Consider the following 26,946-nt stretch of genomic DNA (forward strand, 5'->3'; position numbering starts at 1 on the left):
ACTAAATTGTCATTTAAGAAGAAAGGATTGGGAAAATCAAAGTAAATAAGGTCAAACAAGTTTCTTGCTTTATTTGTAATTGATTCAGCTAGTGACCCCCAAACTACAAACTTTCTTAAAAGTTGTTAGGTTGAAGGTAGGAATCTTTTTTTTTGTAGGGGGGGAAGGGGGTAGGTTAAGTAATAGGAGGGCATGATAGCTGTAGAGGTAAAGTAGAGGAGTTAGGAGACATAGGAAATAAGAGATATATGAACAAATATAAAAACAAAGATCAGAAGTAGAATATGTTAGGGAAAGTATATGTGTATGTATGTATACATGTATGTATGTGTGTATGTATGTATATAAATATATTCATGCTTAATTGTAGCCTGGGGGTGGGGGGGGGGGGAGGAAGAGGGAAAAAAGAACAAAGTAAAAAGTGCACAGCAGGGAACAAAAGAAAACTTACAAGGAAAGAAAGAAAAGATGCACAGCTCTCAACACAAGGTGTAGTATTTATTATATAGGCTTTCTTGAAATGGAAATTTATTGCTATATATTTTGAATCCTCTCAGGTTCTGTTGTGCACAGGACACGCTTTTTTTAACTTTTCTTGTTTTGTACTGAAGTTTCAATAATTAAAAAAAATGTTGCTAGACTGTAAACTCCAGGAGGACAGGGATCATGTCTTAAACTTTGTACCTCTCCTGCCTCCTGGTGCAGAGCTTTGCATATAGTTGGCACTTGATGAATGGCAACACTATTCTTATTCATGACCTTAAGGTTGTTGATTATCTAAAGTAAAGTATCCTAATTTGGTCTTAGCCCCACAACCTTCTACTTTTACATTTAGCTTTAAGATTGCAATGTATCCTAAGGATAGTCTTTTAAGACTCTTTTACATGTTGGACACATAGCTATGGTTATGTCAACCTAAATGTATAAAATTATTTTAATTTAATTAAAATAATTAATTAAAATTTAATTAATAAAATTGTGGAGGCATGAGGCATCAGCCAGGTAACTCCCACCTCAGGTATCTGCTGTCACTAATGAGAGCATATATTCAAAACTTCTCATGGCATTTTCAGTTGTAAGTATCCACATAAATACACCATTGCTTAATATGCCACCAGTATTTTAAACTATTGATTTGGGTTTCTGGAGGAGACATATTTTGACTCCTTCTATTCAAAATGTTGTCAAGTGCAAATATAGCCAAGGTACTTTTAAAGGAAGCATGAAAGAACCTACTTCTTTTTCCTTCAAAACAGAACTACAACAAAACCTTACTTTCCATTTTCTTTGAGCCATGTATTTCCGTAGCAGTATCTGGGACTTGAGCCGAACTTTAGACTTTGTGGCTTTGGTCGGCAGATTATTCACCCATTCGTGTTTCAGACACTGTGCAGCACTCATTCTACAACTGGGAAACCAAACGGCAGGTGAAATTAGACAATTGGTTGTGCCCTCTTGGGTTGTACAGAGATCTGGAGTGCTACACAGATCAAAAGCTAATGGAGGGGCAGCTAGGTGGCGCAGTGACTCTGGCCTTGGAGTCGAGGATGTGAGTTCAAATCCAGCCTCAGACACTTAACACTTACTAGCTGTGTGACCCTGGGCAAGTCACTTAACCCTGATCACCTCACTGAAAAAAAGTTAGTGGAACTGAACCTTTAGGTGGCTTTTTGATCACTTGGCTATGTTACAGTGAAGATTCCTCATGTATAGATAAGACTTCCAACTCAAATTCTGTGACTGGTGGGTACCAATAAAAGAAGTCACTTTGATCAAATCTCCCCCTAAAAATTTCCATGACAACCAGCTAGACAAAAGTTTGCTAACCCAAGGTAACAGATAACCTATAGTATCAAGGGGATGAGGTTTGGGGAAGCAGTGGTTACTCTGGAGAAGAAAAATAACCAAATGTATATGAATCAAAAGAGCTGAGCCTTCTATAAGAGTTAATATAGGCTTGATTATTAAATTTGACATATTTCTCCTCACAGGTAACATTTTTTTCATAGTCAAAAATTAATAACTATGGGGCAGCTAGGTGGCGAAGTGGATAGAGCACTGGCCCTGGATTCAGGAGGACCTGAGTTCAAATCTGGCCTCAGACACATTACACTTACTAGCTGTGTGACACTGGGCAAGTCACTTAACCCATTGCCTAACCCCCCCCTCAAAAAAATATTAAAAAATTAACAACTAGCAGTTATTTAGCACTTTAAGGTTTACAAAATACTTGACATATCTCATTTGCCCCTCAGTGCAACCCTGGGAGAGCTACCAATATCCTCTTTTTACAAAATGAGGAAACTGAGACTTAGATCAAGTGACTTGCCCAGGGTCACACAGTCAAAAGGTATCTGGAGTAGGATTTGAATTCAGGTTTTCCTCATACCAGGTCTAGTATTCTATTCACTGTACCACCCAGCTGCCTAAAACCAGCCTGATAATGGAGCTAGAAAAGGGTCAGTAACAAGGCTCTAGATCTTCCCTCCCCTAAATAGGAAATACTTCTAATTCTTACCATTTCTTTCTCATTTTATAGGGCTAGGGAATGGACCTGACATTTCATTGCTATAGGGAACTCCCAGGTATAGGGACTCCCTCTACCTATGCGGACTAAGATTCTCTACAGCTTAAAATCCTAGTTGCCTGGAGTCGAGAGATTCAAAGACTTGCCCAGAGCCACACAGCACATATGTGCCAGAGGTTTTCTTGGCTTTGAGGCCAACTCTCAGTCATTATTATGCTATGCTGCCTCTCATTTTATACTCACAGTGGAGCTTATATCATTCATTTGACATAGCTTCCTATTGCTTTTAAGTACAAAAAAAAAAAAAAAAGGTGGGGATGGGGGAGGGAAGCAGCCCTTCCTCACCAAGGAATAAAGTTTTTCTCCTTTCTTGCCTTTATTCTAATTATGGCAAGTCGGTGTTTCTCAGCCTCTTTCCTGGCAATATCCTTGCATGTGTAAATACTTGGAAATAACAATCATTTCCAAATATTCCTCCTGCCTACATTTACATAGATCTTAAGTTATCAGTCTCATGCATTTAGAAAATATTTTCATTCTGTGAAGGCATTATTTTTGGACTCTTTCTCTTGTCCTTTTTGCCAATCCCCTCTTTGCTTTCAAGTGTGGACTAAGGAACCAAAAGGGAAATTTAATTATCCTATAGGAAGATGGGATCTTTTACTCCCAGCAGATCATATAGAACCAAGACAAAGTTCCTGAAATGAACCCCATTCTTTACCACAGTGTCCTGAGTACGGGGTTCTCCCAACTTGATGAGATCATGATTGCTCCCAATAATACATACCTCTTCTCTTTAACCAGCAGCCTAGAAATGAAATCTTTGGCCTCTTCCGACAGCCCTTCAAACGCATCAGCATCAAAATCCCAGCTACAATTCACAATGTAATTCATTGTCTCTGCATCTGTTTCCCCCAGAAATGGAGACAAGCCACTGAGCCTGGGAAGGAAATAGATGCCCACCAACAAATGGAAAAGCACATTGTGATGAAAGAAGCAACTAATAAGCTTCAAATGGGAATAAAAGGGGGTGAAAGGAAACATCTCTGTAGGCCAGAAGGTTGTGAACCCTGGAGGAGATTAAAAGAATAGATCCAGAAGCAGTGCAACATGCTTTGGAACGATCTTATACTGTTCCCTCTCCCCCATTTATCTCCCACCACAATTAATTTGGGCCCAAACCTCAGATCATCAATTAATCTTCTATACTTTCATCCAATAAAAATATCTGGAGATATCTGCGAAGCAACCAGACTAGGTAAAATACTACCCTGTCTCTTCACAGAAGCCCTGGTACCCAGAAGCCTGATTAACTTAGTATTCATCATCTCTGGGTGTAGAAGGTAGGATGCTAGAGGGAGAAATAGGAAATTGATCCAAGCTGCCAAAGTCCCTTTCCAGGCCCGAGTTCTACCCAGGTCCCCTCCTTCTACACACACAGAGTATGGAAAGGGCAAAAGGGCTCAAGCTATGACAAAATGATAAACAGCTTTCCTGAAATTGAGAGCCAAGAACTTCTCCAAACTAGAGCAGTCCATGGTCATAGGAAGTTGAGGATATTTAGTCGGACACTTAAATCTCCTACCAACTACATCATAGAGCTACTTCCTCTTCCCAGTGTGAAAAAAAATCAAGGGGGTTAGACAGGCAGGCGGCAAGCGTAGCCAAACCCAGCAAAGAATTTTTCTCATCACTGCTACACTATTGCCTGGCCAACCTGAGTTACTTACAGCATGTACGTGATGACACCCACACTCCACATGTCAGTGGGAAAGGAGACAAAATCATAGTTCACCACTTCAGGGGCCAGGAATTCCGGGGTGCCAAAGTTCACTTTCAGCTTCTCCCGGGGCTTGTACCTGTAGCCAGAGTCCAGGAGAACATCAGAACTCTGAGAAAGGGGTTGGTGAAAAAATGAAAGGGTGCTATAGGTAAAAATGATTCTAGGGAGGTATCTCTGGATTTAGGTCATTACTAGACTCCTCTGGCAACCACACTGGCTTGATATGGCTGTGTAAACTCTTTGTAACATGGAGGAGATGATATAGTCTCCCTCCCTCACCCCCTTACCCACTTGGTCACACCCTGAGGCTGGGAATACTGAGCCAGGGATACTATGGAGAGACACAAAGGAAATGGAGGGAGCATGCTCTAGATGGGGTGACAGAAGAGATGCCATTTGCAAATAAACAAGCAGGGAATTAAGATGAAAACTCTTTAAAATAAAATTTTACTGGCATTTGTTTTGTTTTTATATCAGCTACATTTGCTAGTATATCCCACCCTCTCCCCTTTCAAGAGAGCCATCTTCTATGATTAAAAAAAAAAAATGAAAAACAACCAACACATTGAAAAAGTCTGACATTGTATGTAGCACCCATCTGTAGTGCCTCACTTCTGTAAAGAAGTAGGGGAGCACATTCTCATACATGTTCTTTGGGGCCAAACTTGGTCATTATCATTTCATAGCATTCAGTTTTTATTTTTGATGTTGTTCCTCCAATCAGTTAAAACTGTTTAAAGTGTTGAAGGGCACTGGAATGCTTGGGATTGGTGCTATCATTTAGGGAAGACTTCTTAGGGGAGAAACAACCTAAAATTGGAGGACCTGGATTCAATTCCTGGCTCTTTCCTTCACCACTACCTGTGTGATGTTGGGGAAACAAGTAATTCAGCTTCTCTGCATAACACCCCCCTCGCTCTGCATTTTCTTGTTGAAAGCAAACATCCAAGACCCTCTCTGGGTCACATCCAAGCACTCTCTGGTTGGTCAGTATCTCATAAGCGCTGAGGACTAGGACTTCTTTTTTTTTGTTCCTTAATAGTATTTTATTTTTTCCAATTATATGTAGAGATAGTTTTCAACATTCTCTTTTATAATATTTTGAGTTCCAAATTTTTTTCTCCCTCCCTTTTGCCCCCTCCCCAAGATGGCATGGAATCTGATATAGGTATACATGTACAATCATACTGAACGTAAGGACTTTTTCTAATAATGCCAGGTTTACACATATCTATCTATAATTGGAGGGGGGTGGGGTGTACAAGGAAGAGACCACTGCTCAGGCCTGCCTCTTGAGTAAACAAGAGTCAGAGCTGTGCTAAGAGACTCAGCAGCTAAGGAGACAGATGCAAGAGAGAAAGAATGCTTTCCAGAACCCACAGAGATAGGCCAGGCTTTCAGGCCCTGGAATTTGGTTGCCTAGGTTACCCACCCAGGCTGGTACTTCCCACTCCAATGCTGGGTGAGCATTTCTCGGAACCCACTGCCTCCTCACCAATGTTGTTGTTGTTCAGTTGTTTCATTTGTATCTGACTCTTCATGACCCCATTTGGGGTTTTTTTGGCAAGGATACTGGAGTGGTTTGCCATTTCCTTTTCCAGCTCGTTTTATAGATGAGGGAACTGAGGCAAACAGGGTTAAGTGATTTGCCCAGGGTCACCCAGTTAGTAAGTGTCTGAGGCTAGATTGGAATGCAATAGCTGCATGGAAATATGCTCTGGGGAGGCAGCTCGCCCTATCCTCCATTTACTGGGCTAGGATTTAATATTCACACGTGAAATGGATTTTTTTAGATTCTTATTTTTACTAAGAAGCCATCTATAAGAATTCCAGTGATAATTTAAGATACTTTGGTTATTACTCTGCCATATCCCTCTCCTTATCCTGTTGAACCACTCCCAGGGTCCCCAGGTATGCCAACAAAGGTTCAGATGAAATGGACTTGACCTGAGGGATTAGGGTTTTCTCTTAAAAGGAAGGCTGTTAGACAGCTCAGTGGATAGCAAAGGCAGGCCCTGATATCACACACCCAGTGGTCTTTGAAAGCCTCTTACTTGATACAAAGTGGTGCAACATGGTATAGGACAGACCACTGTTCTGGAGTTGAGAAGATCTGAGTTCAAATCTGCACTCAGACACTAGCTGTGTGACCCTGGGTAAATTACTTAACTCCTATTTGCCTCAGTTCCACATCTGTAAAATGGGGACACACTGGAGAAGGAAATGGCAAACCACTCCAGTATCTTTGCCAAGAAAACCCCAAATGGGGTCACAAAGAGTCTGAAATGACTGAACAACAACAATACTTGATACAACAGAGAAACTATGAGTATGTGGATGAAGGCTAGCATGTTGGTTGCTTTTGTCAAGCAGTTTTTTAATATTTTGTTACAAAAGATGGCTTACTAGATTGGGGAGGGGAGAAGGATATTTTAGGAAATGAAGGTGATGCAAAAACTAAAGATATCAATAATTTTAATAGAATAAAAAGAGGTCCTTAGCTGTCTAGTACAGCTTGAATGTAGCTCTGCCTGAAGTCAAGAAGACAGACTAGAATAGCTCCAGTGCAAAAATAGGTCCTGCAGCAGCAGCAGCAGCAACACTCCAGCAAACCAGATTAAAATATAATTGGGAAGCATTTAACAAAATAAGTAACATAATAGAGCATATATCATGTTAATATATGATTCTCTAAGTCAAAGTGCTGCTCATTGGCATCCATATGTATAGTTTGGTGGCCCCCATTTCCATCTGAATTTGACACCACTAGACTAGAAGACCTTTTGAGGCCTTCTGGGACTCTGGGATTCAAAGAATCTGGGGTTAAACTGAAGGAACAAAAGCCGGCTTCCTACAAAGATCTCCCATGCTACGTGATGTCAGGAGCAAAGTAAGTATTTGACCCTGATCTGCCAGTAGAAAGTAACAGGAGATAGAATGCTGAGTCCAGGGAACAGGCAGTTTAACTGTAGAGTTACACAAAGAGGAAGAATGTAAAATGTCTGAAAAAGAGAGTCCGAGACAGGTTGTGAAAGGCCTGTAAATGCTAAGCTGAGATTTCATTATATCTTAGAAGACTTTTGAGCATAGCGCTTCCAGGATCAGATCTGTGCTATAGGAAGGAATTTTGGTAGCTGTTTAAAAGATAGAGTGGAGAGAAGAGAAATTGGAAGGAGAAGACCAATTAGGAGTTTGCTGCAATAGTCCAAGTGAGAAAGGAAGACAATCTCGACCAGGGCAGTGAAAGTGGATAGAAGGAAAGGGATGTGAGAAATGCTGCAAATGATTAGATATGGATAAACAAAGGGAGGTAGGTGGTGAGGGGAGAGGAGAAGAGGATGACACTGAGATTACAAACCTGAGGAACTAGAGGGATGATGGTGCTCTCCAAAAATAGGGAAGTTTTGCAAGCATTTTCTGTGATGGGGAAGAACCAGAAGCCTTTCCAATAAGATCGGAGGTAAAGCAAGGATGTCCATTATCACCATTATTATCCAATATTGTATTTGAAATGCTTGTAATAGCAATAACACAAGAAAAAGAAATCAAAGGAATAAGTATAGACAAAAAGAAAACAAAACTATTACTTTTTGCAGATGATATGATGATTAATTTAGAGAACCCTAGAAAGTCAACCAAAAAACTGGTTGAAACAACTAACTCACACAACTCATCAGCATTTTTACATATAGACAAAAAAAAAGTCCAGCAAGAAGAGATAAAAAGAGCTTCTACATTGCAAGACTGTAGGGCATAGAATTTGTGACATTCTGTAGGGCAAAGGAGCTTGGATTACAACCAAGGATCAACAACCCAGGGAAAATGAGCATGATCTTTCACGGGAGGAGATAGATATTCAGTGAAATAGGAGACTTCCAAACCTTCCTGATAAAAAGACCAGAGCTCGACAGAAAATTCGATCTTCAAATACAAGACTCAAGAAAGACATTAAAAGGCAAACGGGACAGAAGGAAACATGTTATTAATAAGGGCAAACTGTTTACATCCCTACAAGGGAAGATGACACTTGTAACCCTTGGGAACTGTACTGTTAAAGGGGTATACGTAAAGGGGAGAGGTATAAGTTGACTTTCATGTAATGATTAAAAAAAATCTAAAGAATCACATAATCAGTTAGGTACTAATATTGATAGACTTAACCCATCTCAGCAATACAAGGATCTAAGACATCTCCAAAGGCCTCATGATGGAAAATGCTATCCACATCCAAAGAAATAACTATGGAGTTTGAATGCAGATCAAAGCATACTATTTGTTATTTTTTTTCTTCTGTTGTGTTTTGTTTCCTCTTTCTGGTGGTTCCTCCTATTTGATTCTATTTCTTACTTATAACATCAGGATTGTGAAAATGTTTAATAGGAATGTATATGTATGGCCTATATCAGATGGCGAACCGTCTTGGGGAGGGAGGTGGGGAGAGAGGGAGAGAAAAATTTAAAACTCAAAAGCTTATGGAAGTGATTGTTGATAAATCAAAATAAATTAATTAAAAAAAAGAAGAGATAAAAAGAGAAAGGAATTCTATTTAAAAAAATTACAGACAGTATAAAATACTTGGGAGTCTATCTACTAAGTCACACATAGGAACTATATGAACACAATTACAAAACACTTCACATAAATAAAAATAGATCTAAATAATTGGAGAAATATTAATTGCTCATGGGTAGGCTGAGCCAATATAATAAAAAATGACAGTATCACCTAAATTAATTTATTTATTTGGTGCCATACCAATAAAAACACCAAGAAATTACTTTATAAAGGTAGAAAAACACAAAATTCATTTCAAAGAATAAAAGGTCAAGGATATCAAGGCAATCAATGGGGAAAAAATGGGAAGAAAGAGGTCCTAACATTACCAAATTTCAAACTATACTACAAAGTTGTAATCATCAAAGCAATTTGGTACTAGATAAAAAAGAGTGGTTGATCAATGGAACAGATTAGGTATGCAAAGCAAGTGAGAACAGTAAGCTAATGTTTGATAAACCCCAAATTCTGAGCTACTGGGGCAAGAATTCACTATTTGACAAAAACTGCTGAGAAAACTGAAAAAATAGTCTGGCAGAAAACGGGCATAGATCAACATCTCACATCATATACCAAGATAAGCTCAAAATAGGTACCTGATTTAGACGTAAAAGATGATACATAAGCAAATTAGTAGAGCATGGAAGAAATTACCTGTCAGATCTATGGAGAGGGGAAGAGTTCATAACCAAACAAGAGATAGAGAGGTTTACAAGAGGTAAAATGGATAATTTTGATTACCTAAAATTTAAAAGGTTTTGCATAAACAAAACCAATGCAACTAAAACTAGAAGAAAAGCAGGAAACTGGGGGGTGTGGGGGAAGTCTTTGCAGCAAGTTTCTCTGATAAAGGTTTCATTTCTCAAATATATAGGGAACTGAGCCACATTTATAAGAATAAGAGCACCATTCCCCAATTGATAAATGGTCAATGGATATGAACAGGCAGTTTTCAGACAAAGAAATCAAAGCTATCTATAGTCATATGAAAAAATGCTCTAAATCACTATTGATTAGAGAAATGAAAATTAAAACAACTCTGAGGTAAAACTTACACCCATCCATTTAGCTAAGATGACAGATAAGGAAAATGACAAATGTGGAAGGGATGTGAGAACACACTAATGCATTGTTTGCGGAACTGTGATCTAGTCCAACAATTCTAGAGAGCAATTTGAAATTACACCACAAAAGCTATTAAACTAAGCATACCGCTTGACCCAGCAATACCACAACTATACCCCAAAGAGATCAAAGAAAAAGGCAAAGGGACCATATGGACAAAAAAATTTATAGCAGCTCTTTCTATGGTAGGAAAGAATTAGAAATTGAAGAGATGGCCACCATTTGGGGAATGGCTGAAAAAGTTATGGTATATGAATGTGATAGAATACTATTGTGCTGTAAGAAATAATTAAGGGATTGGTTTTAAAAAATTCTGTAAATACTTATATGAGGTGATATAAAGTGAAGTGAATAGAACAATTTACACAATAATAGCAGTGTTGTAAAGATAATGAATCGTGAAAGACTTAGTAACTGATCAACCCAAAGACCCACAGATCATTCCAAAGGACTCTTGAAGAAAAATGCTGTCCACCTCCAGATGGAAAGCAGATTGAAGCATATTTTCCTCTCTCTTTTTCTTGCTTTTTTTTTTCTTCCCAGAACATCCCTTATGTGGAAATTGGTTCTGTATGATTTCATATTTGTAATGGCTTTTGTATTTCTTGCCTCGTTAAGGGGTGGGGCAAGAGTGGGAGGAGGGAAAGAATCTGGAACTGAAAATAAAATAAAACCAAATGGTACACAAAAACAAAGAAGTCTGAAAAACCATTGAGTTGGAGGGTAGTCCAGAAAGATGATGAGTTGCATTTTGGACATGCTGGATTTGAGATTTCAATCATTAAAGAGTGGGACAGGTGAAGATAAGCAGGGAGTGTATTATGGGCTTGGGGGGAAGATGGAGAGTACAGATGAGACCAGGGAATGGAAAAGCCAATAGTACATTTTGGCTGAAACATGAAGTGAATTGAGAGGGTGAATCAATCGTAAGAAAAGCTTGGAATAGTTAAGTGGGAGCCAGATTATGGAAGGCCCTAATTTAGGAAATTTGTATTTTATTTTCTGGTAATAGGGAGTCAATAAAGAATTTTGAGCATGGGAGTGATATAGTAGAAACAGTGTTTTAGGAAATTAGTATGTAGCTTTTGTAGACTTGGGAAGGAAAGAATTATCTTATAAATTGAGTTAATTTTTCAAGTATATTTATCTTATCTCTCCAAACAGCTCATAAATTCTTGAAGACTGGAACCAAGTCTTACGGATCTCTATCCCTCATAATCCCCTGTACACACTGTAGACTCTTAATATGCTTGATGAAGAATGAATGAATTAGAGGGGCAGCTAGGTAGCTCAGTGGATAGAGCACCGGCCCTGAAATCAGGGGGACCTGAATTCAAATCCGGCCTCAAACCAAACACTTGACACTTACTAGCTGTGTGACCCTGGGCAAGTCACTTAACCCCAACTGCCTAAAAATAAAAAAATTTAAAAAAAGAATGAATGAATTAAACTGAACTGTCTCTCCTAGGTTTGCTGTCTCCCACCCCTTTTCCTAAAAGGTGATTTGGAAACACAGTTAAGTACAACTGTAATATAAACAAACTGTGGTAATTATCCTGTGCATTTGCATATGAAAATAGGTATCTGCTACCAAGAGCTTAGTGCCTTGCTCATACATTCTCCAAAATCCTTATGGGAGAGCTGAACAAGTAGTTGTATATGATTGTGATGGAATACTATTGTATTATAAGACATGACGAGAAGGATGCTCTCAGAAAAACCTGGAAAGACGTGTATGAACTGATACAAAGTGAAATGAGCAGAATCAGGACAACATTGTACACAGTAACAGTAATACTGTACGATTGTCTACTGTGAATTACTTAAGTATCCTCAGCAATACAATGATCCAGGACTTATGATGAAAGGTGCTATTCATCTCCAGAGAAACAACTGGTGGAGCCTGAATGCAGCTCAAAGGTATTTTTTCTTAACTTTCTTTATTTTTCATGGAGGTTTTTTTGTCTGTGTTTTCTGTCACAGCCATGACTTACATGGAAATGTGTTTTGCATGACTACACTATGTCAAATTGCTTGCTTTCTCAATGAGGGGGTATGGAGAAGGTGGGAAGGAATTTGGAACTCAAAATTTGAAAAAAAATGTTAAAATTGTTTTTACATGTAATTGGGAAAAAATAAAATATTAAATAAATCCTTATAGAGTCAACTGATCCTTCTATGAATAACACCACTGGGGTAGCAAGAATTCAATTCAATAAACATGTATTAAGCACCTGCTGTGTGCATCATGCTAGATACCAAGTATACAAACACTGAAATGAAACTGTGCTAGCCCTCAAGGAGTTTCCTTACTTACATTCCATACAATATAAGTAATACATATGATAAATAAGTAAATTGTAAAATGTGGATAAGTAAATTTTTAAAAATACATATACATATACGTACAAGACAAATACAAACATTATCTGGAGGAGAACTAACATGGATAGAAGGAAGGAGATAAGCGTGTTTTTTTTTTAAAGTATCTACTTTACAAACTTTACACTTTACAAACACTATCTTGTAGGAGATGGGTGTGGCTTGAGCTGAGCTGAACTAAATATTCTAAGAGGTGGAAATGAAGAAGAACAATCCAGTGGAGAAGAAGGGAAAGGGAGGGGCATAGCCTGTGCAAATATACAGAAGATGGAATATTGTGGATGGGAAACCACAACCAGGCCAATTTGGCTAGAACCTAGAGGGTGGGAAGAGGAATAACAGGTGAAAACAGTCTGGAAATATGGGTAGGAGCCAGATAAGACCAAACTTTATCTGAAAGATTTGTTATTCAGAGGCTCTGACTGCCAAGCTGAAGACCTCCTTCCCCATGGTCATTCCCCTCTCCCTCTTGCTGGACCACCCCAGCCCCATCCACCCTGAGTCCCAAGGCTGCTATGCTTTCCCATTCCATTGTGCCTTCAGGGGCCATGTTTAATTTTTAAGCTTCCTTTCATCCTGGACTTCTTTCTATCTTCTGGCCCTTACTGCATCCCTGGCCTCCATCTTCTGCCTGTTTATCCAGCAGAAGCAAACATACTGATACCACCCGCATGGCCACATCCAAAATCTCCCTCTGCCACTATCCAAAATCCTTATGGGAGAGCTTAATAAGTAGTTGTATATGATTGATGGAATACTATTGTTCTTTTAAGATTCACCCCATTTGTCTGTACCACTTCTAACTGTGATGCTTTCAGAATTTTGAACTCTGAAATTCTTCTGTTTATTAGCTTTTATCCTTCCACCTCTACCTCTGCATTATTCCTTTTAAAAATATTCTTCATCGGGGCAGCTAGGTGGTGCAGTGGATAGAGCACCAGCCCTGGATTCAGGAGGACCTGAGTTCAAATCCAGCCTCAGACATATAACACTTAGTAGCTGTGTGTCCCTGGGCAAGTCACTTAACCCCATTGCCTAGCCAAAAAATATTTTTTAAAAATATTCTTCATCCTTGTAAAGAGTTGCATGTTTTTTCTGAATTTAATTGAGGCTGAGCATGGTGGCACAAGTGTGTAATCCCTGCTACAGTCAGGATATGGCTAAGTTACAGTGGGCTATGCTAATTGGGTTTCAGAACTACGAAAGGTATTAATATGATGAGTCACCTGGGAGTGGGGGACCCACCCCGGAAAAAGGTATCTAGAACAAGTCAAAGCTCCTTGGCCAATCACTAGTAGGATGGGGTTTGTCACTAACCCCTACTTCTAGCCTAGGCAAGATAGTGAGATCTAGTCTTTTTTTTTTTTTAATTTGCAATAAGCTAAAATTTCAGAAAAAAATTTTGTTCTTTGAGGGTTCCTAAAGGTTATAAAACACTACATTTATCATATTTCATGTATTCCTTTGTTTTTATTCTGGTAAGTGAAATGTCACATGACAGACCTCACCTTTTTATAGAGGGGCTAACAGATGGTCAGTTAAGAGCAGATTTGTTTACATAAGGCCAATCTTCTATTTAGGAGACAAAGTATCAGTTTAAGCTATTTCTAAAAGACAGCCAAGGACAAGAAGATATAGTGAACAAATAAATGTTTATGTTCAAGCAGTGTTATTTCTCTCTTTTTTTCTTCAGTCCCAGTACCTCGCCCAAGCTCTTGAACATAATGGGTATTTAGTAACAATTGTTGAATTGATTTGATAGGCAGGATAAAAGGGTCTTACCTTCTGGCCAGCCCAAAGTCGATGATTTTAATTTGGTTTCCCATCTGATTTACACATAATATGTTCTCTGGCTAGGAAAGACGAAAAAGAGAATTTGACAGATGGCTGTTATTCCCATGGTGAATGAAGCACTTAGTATAGGCTACCTGACCATTTTGCTGCACAAAACAGTTTGCTGAATGAATAGATGTATTAGGACAGCGGTTTGGGGACCTCACCCTTTTAGGGGTCTGCAAGCTCAAAACTATTATCATGTGCAGTGCTAATACATTTTAATTTCTAACACAGTGAATGTCCATAGTCAAAGTCAGTTGTGTGCTGATAATCAACTCTCAGAAAAACTAAATGTACTTACAACACACTTTTAACTTTAACCTGAACTATTAACATTTTCTCCATCACTTTCTTAAGTCTTGACAATCAATAAAACAGTAAATCAAGCCTGGATGTGTAGCATTTGCAGATTTCAAAGGTATAAATGCTCACACTGAAAGTTTAACAGTTGGCTCTCCCAAGCTAGTTCGAGCTATCCCCAGCATACCCCAGGATATATAGCGTCCACATAAACAAAATCCCTTTTGGGGGGCGTCCTTAATAATTTTTACGAGTGTAAATTGCTCAGATGGCCTAACAGGGAGGCCCTGAGTTCCCTACCATGTCCCCTTACCAGATGGCTGACCTAGGAAGGGGAGTCAAGACAACTTTGGGCAGGGTCCAGTTTTCTAGATGTGATATTGCAGCCAGCTAGCCTGGCAGAGAAGCCAGGGTGTGTAGGACTCAAGTCCCACCCCCAGGGGTGGGGTTTAGGATTTGGAACTGGGATTGTATTTTAAAGGAAGGAACCAAACTAAGCTGTGTGTATATTTGTTTTATAGCTTGCTTTGTACTGTACAAGCTAGTTCCATTGTTATAATTTTGCAAACTTCATTTGCTGATTGCTTGACCAATACTTTGCATATTATTGAATTCTCTGTATATAAGTATTAATGTACAGATAGTTTCTGTATTAGTGAGTGTTGTAAAAGTACAGAAAGAACTTTTAATGTGAGAACTCTGTCATCACCAGAACGATACCGTCTAGTATAAATGTTCATATTGTTCTTTGGCATTCAAATTGACCTAGACCAGGAGTGGGGAACCTGTGGCCTCCGGGTCACATGTGGCCCTCTAGGTCCTCAAGTACGGGCCCTTTGACTGAATCCAAACTTCACAGAACAAATCCTCTTAATAAAAGGATTTGTTCTGTTAAACTTGGACTCAGTCAAAAGGCCGCACCCTAGGACCTAGAAAGCCACATGTGGCCTCGAGGCCACAGATTCCCCACCCCTGACACAGACCTTTTGCTTATAGGAACTGGGCTAAGCTGTTTATATATTTGCTTTATACTTTTGGAGTAAATATTTCTTTGCCAAAGGGGTGGAGGAAGAATTCAAAGTGTCCTGACACCACAAAGAGTGAGAACTGTTGTTTTACAGAAAGACTGAAGGCAAAGGGAGAAGGGTACAGCAGAGGATGAGGTGGATAGATAGTGTCATGGAAGCAACAAACATGAGCTTGGACAGACTTCAGGAGACAGTGGGATAGAAGGGCCTGACATGCTGTGGTCCATGGGGTCACCAATCCAATATGACTGAAAGACTGACACAAGGCAAACTATGACTTGGGCAGCTACATGGCACGGTGGATAGAGTGCCGGGCCTGGAGTCAGGAAGATTTATCTTCCTGAGTTCAAATCTGGCCTCAGACACTTTAGCTACGTGACCCTAGACAAGTCACTTAACCCTGTTTGTCTCAGTTTTCCCATCTGTTAAATGAGCTGGAGAAGGAAATGACAAACCACTTCAGTATCTTTGCCAAAAAAAAACCCAAATGGGGACATGGGGAGTGGGACACAACTGAACAACAACCAAAAAAAACCTACTAAGCTGCTTGTTTTTCTTATATTCCACCTCTTTTTATTAGGCCCTTAAGATAAAAATGGTTTTTACACTTTAAAATAAATATATTTTTAAAATGTAAAAAAATTCTTAACTGGAGCTGTACAGAAACAAATGGGCTGGATTTGGCTCTAGGGCCATCATTTGTTGACTCCTAATTTATTTTATTTTATTTTTTTGAGGTGGATCAGTAGACAGACCTTTTCTCCCCTTTTTATTTTTATTTTTTTAAATTAATTTATTTTGAATTATCAACAATCACTTCCATAAGTTTTTGAGTTTCAAATTTTTCTCCCCTTCCCTCCCCACTTCCCTCCCCAAGACAGCGAGCAATTTGATATAGGCTCTACATATACATTCCTCTTAAACATATTTTCACATTAGTGATGCTCTAAGGAAGAATTAGAACCAATAGGAGGAACCACCAGAAAGAGGAAACAAAACACAACAGAAGGAAAAAAATAGCAAATAGCATGCTTCGATCTGCATTCAAACTCCACAGTTCTTTCTCTAGATGTGGACAGCATTTTCCACCATGAGGCCTTTGGAGATGTCTTAGATCCTTGTATTGCTGTGACTCCTATTTTAAAGGATTGTACAGACCAAAATTCTGAACAGAAGCAAGCTTCTTGCAACCTGCATTGAATGAAGTGGCTTCTAAGCCACTTCTAGCCAGTTTTGCCCTCTCCTAGAGGCCAGCTGGGTGCATAGAGCACCGAGCCTCGAGTCAGAAAGTGTTCATTCATTTCAATGATGTTGCCAACTCTCCATGACCCCATTTTGGATCATGAACCTGCGTTCAAATAGAGCCTCAAACACTTATTAGCTATGTGAACCCAGGCAAGTCACCTAACTTTTGTCTGTCTCAGTTTCCTCAACTATAAAATGGGCATAATAATAGCACCTACCTCTCAGGGTTGTTGTGAGAATCAAATGAAAGAATATTTATAAAGTGCTTAGCACATAGTAGAGGAACTAAATAAATGGTTACTCCCTTCCCTTCCCCTTTTCTGCTGGGAAGATAACATAACGTTATCTGGGAAACGAGCTATGAAGACACAGATATCTCGGGAATGTGAAGAATCTGAAATCAGAGTTCCTCAGGTAGGGCCAGAGGGGCTAGGAGTGAGGCAAGGGTTGGACTAAAACCTTTTATTTTTTAATCATCTTAGTATGTTGAGCCTGTCAGCATCAGGAGTCTTCTCTCTTTAGGAGAGTAAAATCAGCTTTATCTCTCAGAAGTAGAGCGGGCTCCCTACCACATTCCCTGCAGAAGTGTTCTGAACAATAAATAAAACAGGGCTCTAGCCCTCTCTGGGATCCACTTACCAACTGCCCCATTATAAATCAGCCTGCTAGTTAGTGACAAGGGCCGACACTGCAACCCAGGTTAAGAACACCCTTTTCTCCCTGCATGGCCTTGGTCATCTTTGTTGTTGTTATTGTTCAGTTGTGTCCGACTCTTCGTGACCCCATGTTGGGGTTTTCTTGGCAGAGACACTGGAATGGTTTGCCATTTCCTTCTCCAGCTCATTTTACAGGTGAGGAAACTGAGGGAAACAGGATTAAGTGACTTGCCCAGGGTCACACCCCTACTAAGTGTCTGAGGTCATATTTGAACTCAGGTCTTCCTGATTCCAGGCCCAGAACTCTATCCACCTTCTTGGTAATATCTTAATTATGAACTGACACCTGTCAGAACAGAGAGCATAATAACTTCTCCTTTCCCCTTCCTCAATTCACTTCAAGCTAAAACAAATAGGAAAGTGGATAAGACTGGATCATGTCTTCTGTTGTTAATGGGGCTGACCATCCCTGGCTCAGTCAGACCCTTTCGAGGGCCTGACCTCTACTGGCCTTCAGGTCTGGCATTTAGCTAAGAACGCAGATGTGCTGTTGCTTCGGCAGGTTTGGATGGGACTGTGTAAGGTAATGACATGGAATCTGGTTAGATTGGAAGTAGGATCATGGATTTCGAGTTGGAAGGAACCTCTATGGCCTTCTTATCCAGTCCCCTTCTGATGAGAAAACTGAAGCCCAGAGAGAATAAGTGATTTGTCCAAAGCATACAGGCAATAATAGCCCTTAGTTGTCCCTAAGTAATTGGCCCAACTTAAAGATAACTCTGGTTTTCCTGAGGATTCATTCTTTGGGTTTCTCCTGGTGGACACAGGGGCAATCAGCAGCTCTGTTCCCTCCCTTTCTGGTGGGTGAAAGCACAGTGTTCCCTCTCTCTCCTTCCCTCCACTGCTTTCTCTTTCACTCCCTTCTTCCCTCCAGAAGAGGTCATCTGATTCTCTCTTATTTTCAGGAATGCTTGAGTGCCTGGCTCTTGAGGGTTACTGTTAAGAATTATATTCTCAGGGGCAGCTAGGTGGTGCAGTGGATAGAACACCAGCCCTGGAGTCAGGAAGACCTGAGTTGAAATCCAGCCTCAGACACTTGACACTTACTAGCTGTGTGACTCTGGGCAAGTCACTTAACCCCAATTACCTCAAGGAAAAAAAAAAAGAATTACATTCTCAGTTTATAGAAGTTGTTATAGAAGGATTTATGTGTTTGTTCAGGGCTAGGAGTTTCCCCCCAGGTCCATGCATGTGCAAGTCCTCATAAATAACTCTCCCTCAATTAAGCAAAATTGATTTTTTTTTTATTCAATGGGGTTCAGCCAGCCAAGTGAACTACGGTCTACAACCTAAAAGATCCAAAGCTGCTGGCGGTGTTAGGGTTAGTTGGACTCCTAAATCCTTTCCCAGAGGGAAGATAATGACATGAAATCTGACTAGAATGGAAATAGGAAACAAGGCAGCTAGGTGGCAAAGTGAATAAAGCTCTGGACCTTAAGTCAGGAAGACCTAAGTTCAAATCCAGCCACAGACACTTAACTAGCTGGGTGACGCCAGGCAAGTCATTTAACCATCTGTAAAATGGGGATAATAATAGTACCTACCTTTCAGGGTTGTTGTGAGGATGAAATGAGATAATTATAAAGTGCTTAGCACATAGTAAGCATCATATAAATGTTAGTTATCATTATTTATTATGACGATTAATAAGGTTTCCTAATTCAGTGCTATACTTCGAGTCTGGAAGACCTGAGCTCAAATCCTGCCTCAGGGATTTATATTTGTTGTTGTTGTCGTTGTTGTTGACGACTTATATTTATATATTTTTATGGGCAGCTTGATGATGCAGTGGATAAACTGCAGGGCCTGGAATCTGGAAGATTCATCTTTGTGAGTTCAAATCTAGCCCCAGAAACTTATTAGCCGGGTAATCCTGGGCAAGTCACCTAACCCTGTATGCCTCAATTCCTCATCTGTAAAAAGAGATGGAGAAGGAAATGGTAAACCACTCCAATATCTTTGCCGAGAAAACCCCAAATGGGGTCACGAAGAGTTGGACACAACTTAGCAACAACAACAACATATACATAGGTTTGTGTGACCTTGGGCAAGTCATTTAACCACTTCTAGTCACAGTTTCCTCATCTATTAAATAAGGATAATAACAGCACCTACTTCACAAGGTTTTCACAAGAATCAAATGAGATAATATATATAAAGGGCTTTGCAAACCTTATAGAGTTACACAAATGCTAATTATTATTATTAGTTTATTTGACTTAAAAAAAACTAATACAATCTGAGTCAGGATCTTGAGACTTCATTCTTTTTAAGGGAGAGGTACCTTGGCTACTCAAGAGGGAAAGTTAAAGCTTTGATACTTATAAAACTTTTAGGGAAATGATGACTTTCACTAAATCCTTTTTCCTCCTTTTTCAATAGTCAATCACCTTTCTATTAGGAAACTGTAAAAGGTTTAGAACAAATTCTAAGGTCTGAAAATGGATTGAGGGGAGTAACCAAGCTTAGAGCCTTAATACTGGTACTTAAGTCTAGGTAAGGTCCTTGCCTCTAACCACCTTTGATCAGGCTGATTGGTTTAGGAAATGATTCTCTAGTATTTCTAGACATTGCAAGTGACTGTTGTTCAGACTGATGAAGCAGACCATTAACTGATCTGTTACCTAAGCTCTGAACCCTTGCTCAATCTTAACTGTGAAATTTTGTCTACTGTTTGAGGAATATTATAAATTACAACCCCAAAAAAGATTAACAGCTGCTTTGGGTAACTGTTCATCTTGGGATCTTTCCTAAAGCAGAAATGTTTAGAATTAGTTTTATTTAAATTAGTAAAAGGCTGGCTTGTGCCTAAAATATAAAGAGTTTTCTTCTACCAAAGTAGCATCCAAAAAGCCAGACCAAGATTCCAAGCATATTGAAGTGTACTAGAAAGACTGACAGGTCAGATGTATATACTAGTCTGTGCCCTGACATCAGTGAGTTATGTAAATCATTTATCCTCTGGGTATCCTGCTAGGTAAAAGGAGGGGGTTGGTTTAGATGGCCCCTGAGCTCCCTTCTAGCATTGACTTTCTAAGATAATTTAACTGCCATCGAGCTCCCACAGCTGTGGTTCTAGGATCAATCCTTACTGACCTTCAGGTCCAGGTGCAGAATGTAATGCTGGTGCAGGTAGTGAAGGCCCTCACAGATCTGTTTGGTGAAGAGGACTGCATCCAGCTCTGTCAGGTGGTACTTTTCATCTGTGATCCGGTCAAATAGCTCACCACCATCAACACTGCAAGTCCAAACAAGAAAGGGTACGTCATTGAGTTCCCAGGACGATTCTGTTGTGATCATCCCTGTCTTTCCACTTACAGCAAAAGATCCAATAACAATGTGGTTTTGGTGGGTGTCAAGAGGCTACAGGAGAAAAGGAAGAAGCATTTATTAAGTGCCTACTAAGTGCTGGGCACTGTGCTAAGTGAATTTGATCAGAAGACCTGAGTTTGAATCCACCTGTGTGACTATGAGTAACTCATTACCCCTCTCTTGGCTCTGGTCTCCTCCTTTACAAAATGAGAGAGTTGCCAAGGAGCAAAGACAGAAAGAAAAGTCCCATACATGCCAAAATGTTAATGGCAGCATTTTTGTGTGTTGTGGCAAAGGACTGGAAACAAAACAGAGACTCATCGGTTAGGGAATGGTTAAAAAAAAATGGACATACATGAAGGTAATAGACTACTTTTAATATGAAGAATTCAAAGAGGCATAAGACTGATGCAGAATGAAGCAGAACGACAATATGCAATATACCCAATGACTACAATTATAGAAATGGAAAGAACAAAAAATAAAAATAAAAAGGAGTATATATTTATTATAACCAAGAAGTCTGGCCTTGGAGAAGAGTTGAGAAAATTCACCTTCCTCCTTCTTTGCAGAGGTGGGACACTCTGGGTGAGGATTATTAATACATACCCTGCCAGATTCAGCTGATTATATTGGTTGGTTTTCCTGGAACTGCTTTATTTTTTCTCTTTCTTTTTTCATTTGTTGTAGATTGTAAGTTCCTTGAGGGTTAGGGACTGTCTTTTGCCTCTTTTTTGTATCCTTAGCACTTAGCACAGAGCCTGGCACATAGTAGGTATTTAATAAATGTTTATTAATTGATTGATTCATTGTTACAAGGGATGACTCATCTACTAGGGGATGGGAGAGGGATCTATTCATAAATGAAGTCATTGTAAAAACAAAAGAAATAATTTAAAATGCTTTTAAAAAGAAACAAAGGGTTTGATTTAGGTGATTTCTAACGTCTTTTGCAGCCTTGAATCCTTTAACTGAGCAGCACCCCTGCACCCCTCCTTCACAACTCCCAGGTTTTAATCTCCATCATTCAGAAGCTGATCTTGGAGTCTGTACCAATCACCAGGGTCTTTCCTCTTGCTTCTGCCTCTCCTACTGTCTTCTGGTCAAAACAGCGGTAGATGAAAAGGGGGAAGAGAAAAAACTCAAACCTATTCATTCCGGGAAATTGGAAATGGAAAAAAATAGTCAACAACCATCCAAAGAGTTTTTGTATTATCAAGACATGTTGATTATCCAAGTTCTTCCTGACCCTAGAAATCATACATCATCTAGAATTTCCTTTAATAAAACTTTCTGATCTAGTTCTGCCTGAAAGAGCTTTCCCAACAATTACTCCGTTCACCAAAACTTCTTTATAGAGACTGAGACACTGAGGGAACGGAGACGAAGGAAAACTTGCCCAAAATCACATAGCAAGTTGTTGCCGTGTTAAGTCATTCAGTCGTGTGACCCTGTGCACCACAGCACAGCCACCACTGTCCATGGGGTTTTCTTGGCAGAGATAGTGGAGTGGTTTGCCATTTCCTTCCCCAGCTCATTTGACAGATGAGGAAACTGAGGCAAGCAGGGTTAAGTGACTTGCCTGGAGTCATACAGCTAGTAAGTGTCTAAAAGTGGATTTGAACTCAGGTCTTCTTAACTCCAGACCCAGTGCTCTACCCACTGAACCACCCAGCTGCTTCACACGGCAAGTAGGATAGGGCAAAAGGAAAATCAAGGGCCTTCTTAAATCATAGATCTGAACACGTCAACCCTGGGATCAAAATCTTCAATGGCTCTTGGCTGCCTCTAGGATAAAACCTATACTCCTGATGCTGGCTTTTAAGGCTTTCCATGATGTATCTCCAACTTATCTTTCCAAACCTGTCTCCCACCACTACTTTGGTAATGATCTCTCTTCATCGGCAAAACTGAACCACTCATCATTTTCCTGACAGGCCCCATGATTTCTTCCATGTCTTTGCTTATTTTTTTTTTAATACCTGGAGTAACCCTTCTTTATGCCTATTAAAATACTAACCATCCTTTAAGACCCAGCTTAAATGCCATCTTCTATTTGGTGTGTCTCGTTACCATCTCAGCCATAAGTGATCTCTCCCTTCCTTAAACCTCATAGTATTTTGTTCCTCCCTCATAGCTAACACCTAGTCCAACCCCTTCATTTTATAGATGAGGAAATCAAGGCACAGAGAAACGAAATGATTTGCCCAATCTCACACAGAGAGTAAGTGGCAGACCAGGAATCTGAACCTATGTTCTTTATCTTGAAATCCATCAACCTTCCTCTAGATCAGTGGGGTCAAACTCAAATGGAGGCAAGGGCCATCAAATTATACCTAAAGATCCAAGTGGATAAATATTGACTTAGAAAATCACATATTAATGTCATCAGTGTTTTATTGTATTTTTGTTTATTTTGTCAAATATTTCCTAGTTACATGGTAGGTGTTTAATAAATGTTTATTAATTGATTGATTCTTTGTCATCCACTGCAGGATAGGGGAAGGATCTATTCATAAATGAAGTTATTGTAGAAACAAAAGATATAATTTAAAATGCTTTTAAAAAGGAACAAAGGGTTACTCTAGTTCAGATGGCACTTGGGAGTGTTGCTGTGGTGTGCCCAGGGTTGCCTCTTTGACACCTTCACTCCAGACCATGCTGCTAAATCCTGATTAATTCAAGCATTATCAAGAGAAGGTGGAGTTCTGCCTTGGACACGCTGGCTGTGTCCATGAGAACACAATGTTTTCCCCAAGCTTCTGCCCATCATCCCACTTTCCCCCTTGGGGCCATACTCACTATTCCATGACCAAAGTGAAGCTGTTTTTGCTCTCAAAGGCATCATAGAGCTGGATCAGATTGATGTGGCCAAGCTGGTTCATGATGTTGATTTCATTCTTCACTTCCTCCTGGGGACAGAGGCATTTTTAGGAATATGAGGCTACAGATGATAAGCTAGACCACTGTTTAAAAATCCCTGTTCCCCCCCACACACACACACCCCTCCTACTTTTCTTTTACTTGTTCTAGGTCTCATTTCCCCTCTGTTAGAGTCTACTAGACTCTAAGATCTGGAAGAGATCATAAGTTATCTAAGTCCAACCTCCTTCTAGACTGCTAGAGAGAGGAGTCTCAGAGAGTGACTTGACCAAGGTCACACAGACAGTTACTAGTAGAACCAGGACAAGAACTTACATCTAAGTTAGTCTAAGACACTTCTTACTACCTGGTCAGAGTAAAGAGACCCCAAGATGTATGACTAGGTGAATGTTTCCCAATTATTTTCTTTTTTTTGAGGGGGAGGGCAATCAGGGTTAAGTGAATTGCCCAAGGTCACACCGCTAGTAAGTGTCTAAGGCCAGATTTGAACTCAGGTCCTCTTGACTCCAGGGCTGGTACTCTATCTACTGCGCCACCTAACTGCCTCCCAAATATTTTCAATCTGTGACACACATTTCTGAACCTGATGGTATATACCATGAGGGTTTTACTCAATAAGCAGCCATTATTTTATACCATCTGTCAAAAGACTCCTCTCTAAACTACATATGTAACAAAGGTTAATGCTATCTGTGTCCTCCTCGTCACAGAGCGGCAGAGAGGTTATTGTTGTTCAGTTGTTTTCAGTCATGTCCAACGCTCTGTGACCCAATTTGGGGTTTTCTTGTCTGAGATACTAGAGCAGTTTGCCATTTCCTTCTCCAGCTCATTTTACAGATGAGGAAACTGAGGCAAATAGGGTTAAGTGCCTTGACCAGAGTCACACAGCTAGTAAATGTCTGAGGCCCGATTTGATGAATGTTCCTGACTCCAGGCTGGGTGCTCTATCCCCTGCACCACCTAGCTGCCCCTAGCAGCGAAGTACAGGGACTCAAACAATGAGGTCATCGCTTCAGAGTTGGAAGGGACCTTAGAGATCATTTAGCCCAGTCTCCTCATTTTAAAGATGAGGGATCTGGAGGCCCAGGGAGGTGGGTAATTTGTCCAAAGTCACACGGTCCATGTGGCAAAACTGGGGTTCAAACCCAGATCCTCTGACTCCAAACAATATCCATTCCACTGCACAGTGATGCCCCATTCTTATGATTCAGAAAATATTCAGTCTCACTTTTATTCCAGTTTAATTCTTTTAAAAAATATAGACTCAGGGACAGCTAAGTGGCACAGTGGATAGAGCACCTGGATTTAGGAGGACCTGAGTTCAAAGATGGCCTCAGACACATAACACTCACTAGCTATGTGACTCTGGGCAAGTCACTTAACCCCATTGCCTAGCCAAAAAAAAAAATATATATATATATATATATATACACACACATATATGTGTATATATATGTATATATGTATATATGTACATATATGTATATGTGTGTGTGTATATATCTATATCTATAGATATAGATATAGATATAGGAACTATATATATAGACTCAGTTCCTATTCAAACTATATAAGCTGGGTTTTTGGTTTTGGGGGTTTTTTGCCCAAAAAGAAAAAAAGAAAAAAGAAAAAAGCCTTGGTCCAGATCATACAGAGTTCAATTAAAAAAAAATCAATCAGCATTACAACTTGGTTCAGGATTCACAAGTTAGTGCAGTGCCTTCTGTTTCTGGATTCCCATTTTCTTTTGGTTCAAATCTCTTAAATGAGTAAGAAAACCCTATAATCCAGTGACTCTGGCCCTCTTGCTGTTCCTCACCCCAGACATAGCATCTCCTGATTTTGATCCCAGGCCTTTTACTGGCTGTCTCTTGTGCCTGCAATGTTTGCCCTCCTCCTCTCTGACCCCTGGCTTCCCTTGAGTCTCAGGGTGAAAATCTAGAGAATCCACCCCAAAGGCTCACATGGACTATTTGTACCTGACCTGTGGTAGAGCCTTCTGAGCTCATACTGGTCTGATCGGCCACAGCTGGACCCACCGTATCTTGACCCCAACATAGCAATGTCATTTTGGTCTTCTTCGAGAACAAAGGACAACCACCACCAAAATCTCACCTTCTTCAAGAAACCGTTCCCAGCCTCCTTTAATGCCGGGCCTTCCCTCTGAGATTACTTCCGGTTTATCCTGTCTATATCTTGTTTGTACAGAGTTTGCAGGTTTGTCTCCCCCCATTAGACTGTGAGGCCCTTAAAAATACAGACTAGTTTCCTGGGATGGGGGGGAGAAGGTTTTGAGGAAGGGGTTGCCTATCGTTGGATCCCTAGGGCTCAGCACAGTGCCTGGCATGTAGTAAGTACTTAATAAATGTTTATGGACTAACTAAGGATTATCTTGCCTTCCCTAGCAGACCTCAGACAAATGCAAGCCCACAGTGCTCTGAAGTAGCCCATTCCACTTTTATGACTGCTCTAATTATTGGGAAATTTTTCCTCATCCTGCACAAAGACCTGCCTCTTTTTTGTTATTAATTTATTTTGATTTATCAATAGTCACTTCCATAGGCTTTTAAGTTTTAAATTTTTCTCACTCTCCTTTCCCACCTCCCTCCCCAAGATGACGTGCAATCTGATACAGGCTGTACATGTACATTCCTACTAAACATATTTTCATATTAGTGATGCTGTAAGGAAGAATTAGAACCAATAGGAGGAACCGTCAGAAAGAGGAAATAAAAATAGAAGAAAAAAATAGCAAATAGTGTGCTTCGATCTTCATTCAAACTCCATAGTTCTTTCTTTGGATATGGATAGCATTTCCTATCATGAGACCTTTGGAGATGTCTTAGATCCTTGTATTGCCGAGAATGGTTAAGTCTATCAACGTTAGTCATTGTACAATGTGGCTGTGACTGTGTACAAAGTTCTGGTTCTGCTCACTTCACTCAGCATCAGACCATACAAGTCTTTCCAGGTTTTTCTGAAGTCCACCTGCTCATCATTTCTTATAGCACAACAATATTCCATTACATTCATATACCACAACTTGTTCAGCCATTCCCCAATTGATGGGCATTCCCTCAATTTCCAATTCTTTGCCACCACAAAAAGAGCTGCTATAAATATTTTTGTACATGTGGGTCCTTTCTCCATTTGTATGATCTCTTTGGGATATAGCCCTAGAAGTGCTATTGCTGGGAATATCTGCCTTTCTGTGCCTGCCATGTATTGCTGCTAGTTCTGCTTTCTGAAGCCAAG

The 26,946-nt window shown here is 39.9% G+C and overlaps 1 protein-coding gene across 2 annotated transcripts in view; it reads right to left on the reverse strand.

Annotated features, from left to right (window-relative positions):
- MYLK3 (myosin light chain kinase 3) overlaps positions 1-26,946 on the reverse strand; it is a 60,270-nt gene that overhangs the window by 338 nt on the left and 32,986 nt on the right. For both annotated transcript variants that reach the window (XM_027867929.1, XM_027867928.1), the window contains exons 7-12: positions 23,611-23,720; positions 20,593-20,734; positions 14,154-14,224; positions 4,258-4,386; positions 3,315-3,467; positions 1,276-1,408 (exon numbers count right to left, since the gene is read on the reverse strand). In XM_027867929.1, the coding sequence (XP_027723730.1) occupies positions 1,276-1,408; positions 3,315-3,467; positions 4,258-4,386; positions 14,154-14,224; positions 20,593-20,734; positions 23,611-23,720 (738 nt within the window). The remainder of the gene's footprint in view (positions 1-1,275; positions 1,409-3,314; positions 3,468-4,257; positions 4,387-14,153; positions 14,225-20,592; positions 20,735-23,610; positions 23,721-26,946) is intronic.

The sequence above is a fragment of the Vombatus ursinus genome, unplaced genomic scaffold, assembly GCF_900497805.2.
Source record: "Vombatus ursinus unplaced genomic scaffold, bare-nosed wombat genome assembly UNPS02014786.1, whole genome shotgun sequence".
In the NCBI taxonomy this organism is placed as follows: domain Eukaryota; kingdom Metazoa; phylum Chordata; class Mammalia; order Diprotodontia; family Vombatidae; genus Vombatus; species Vombatus ursinus.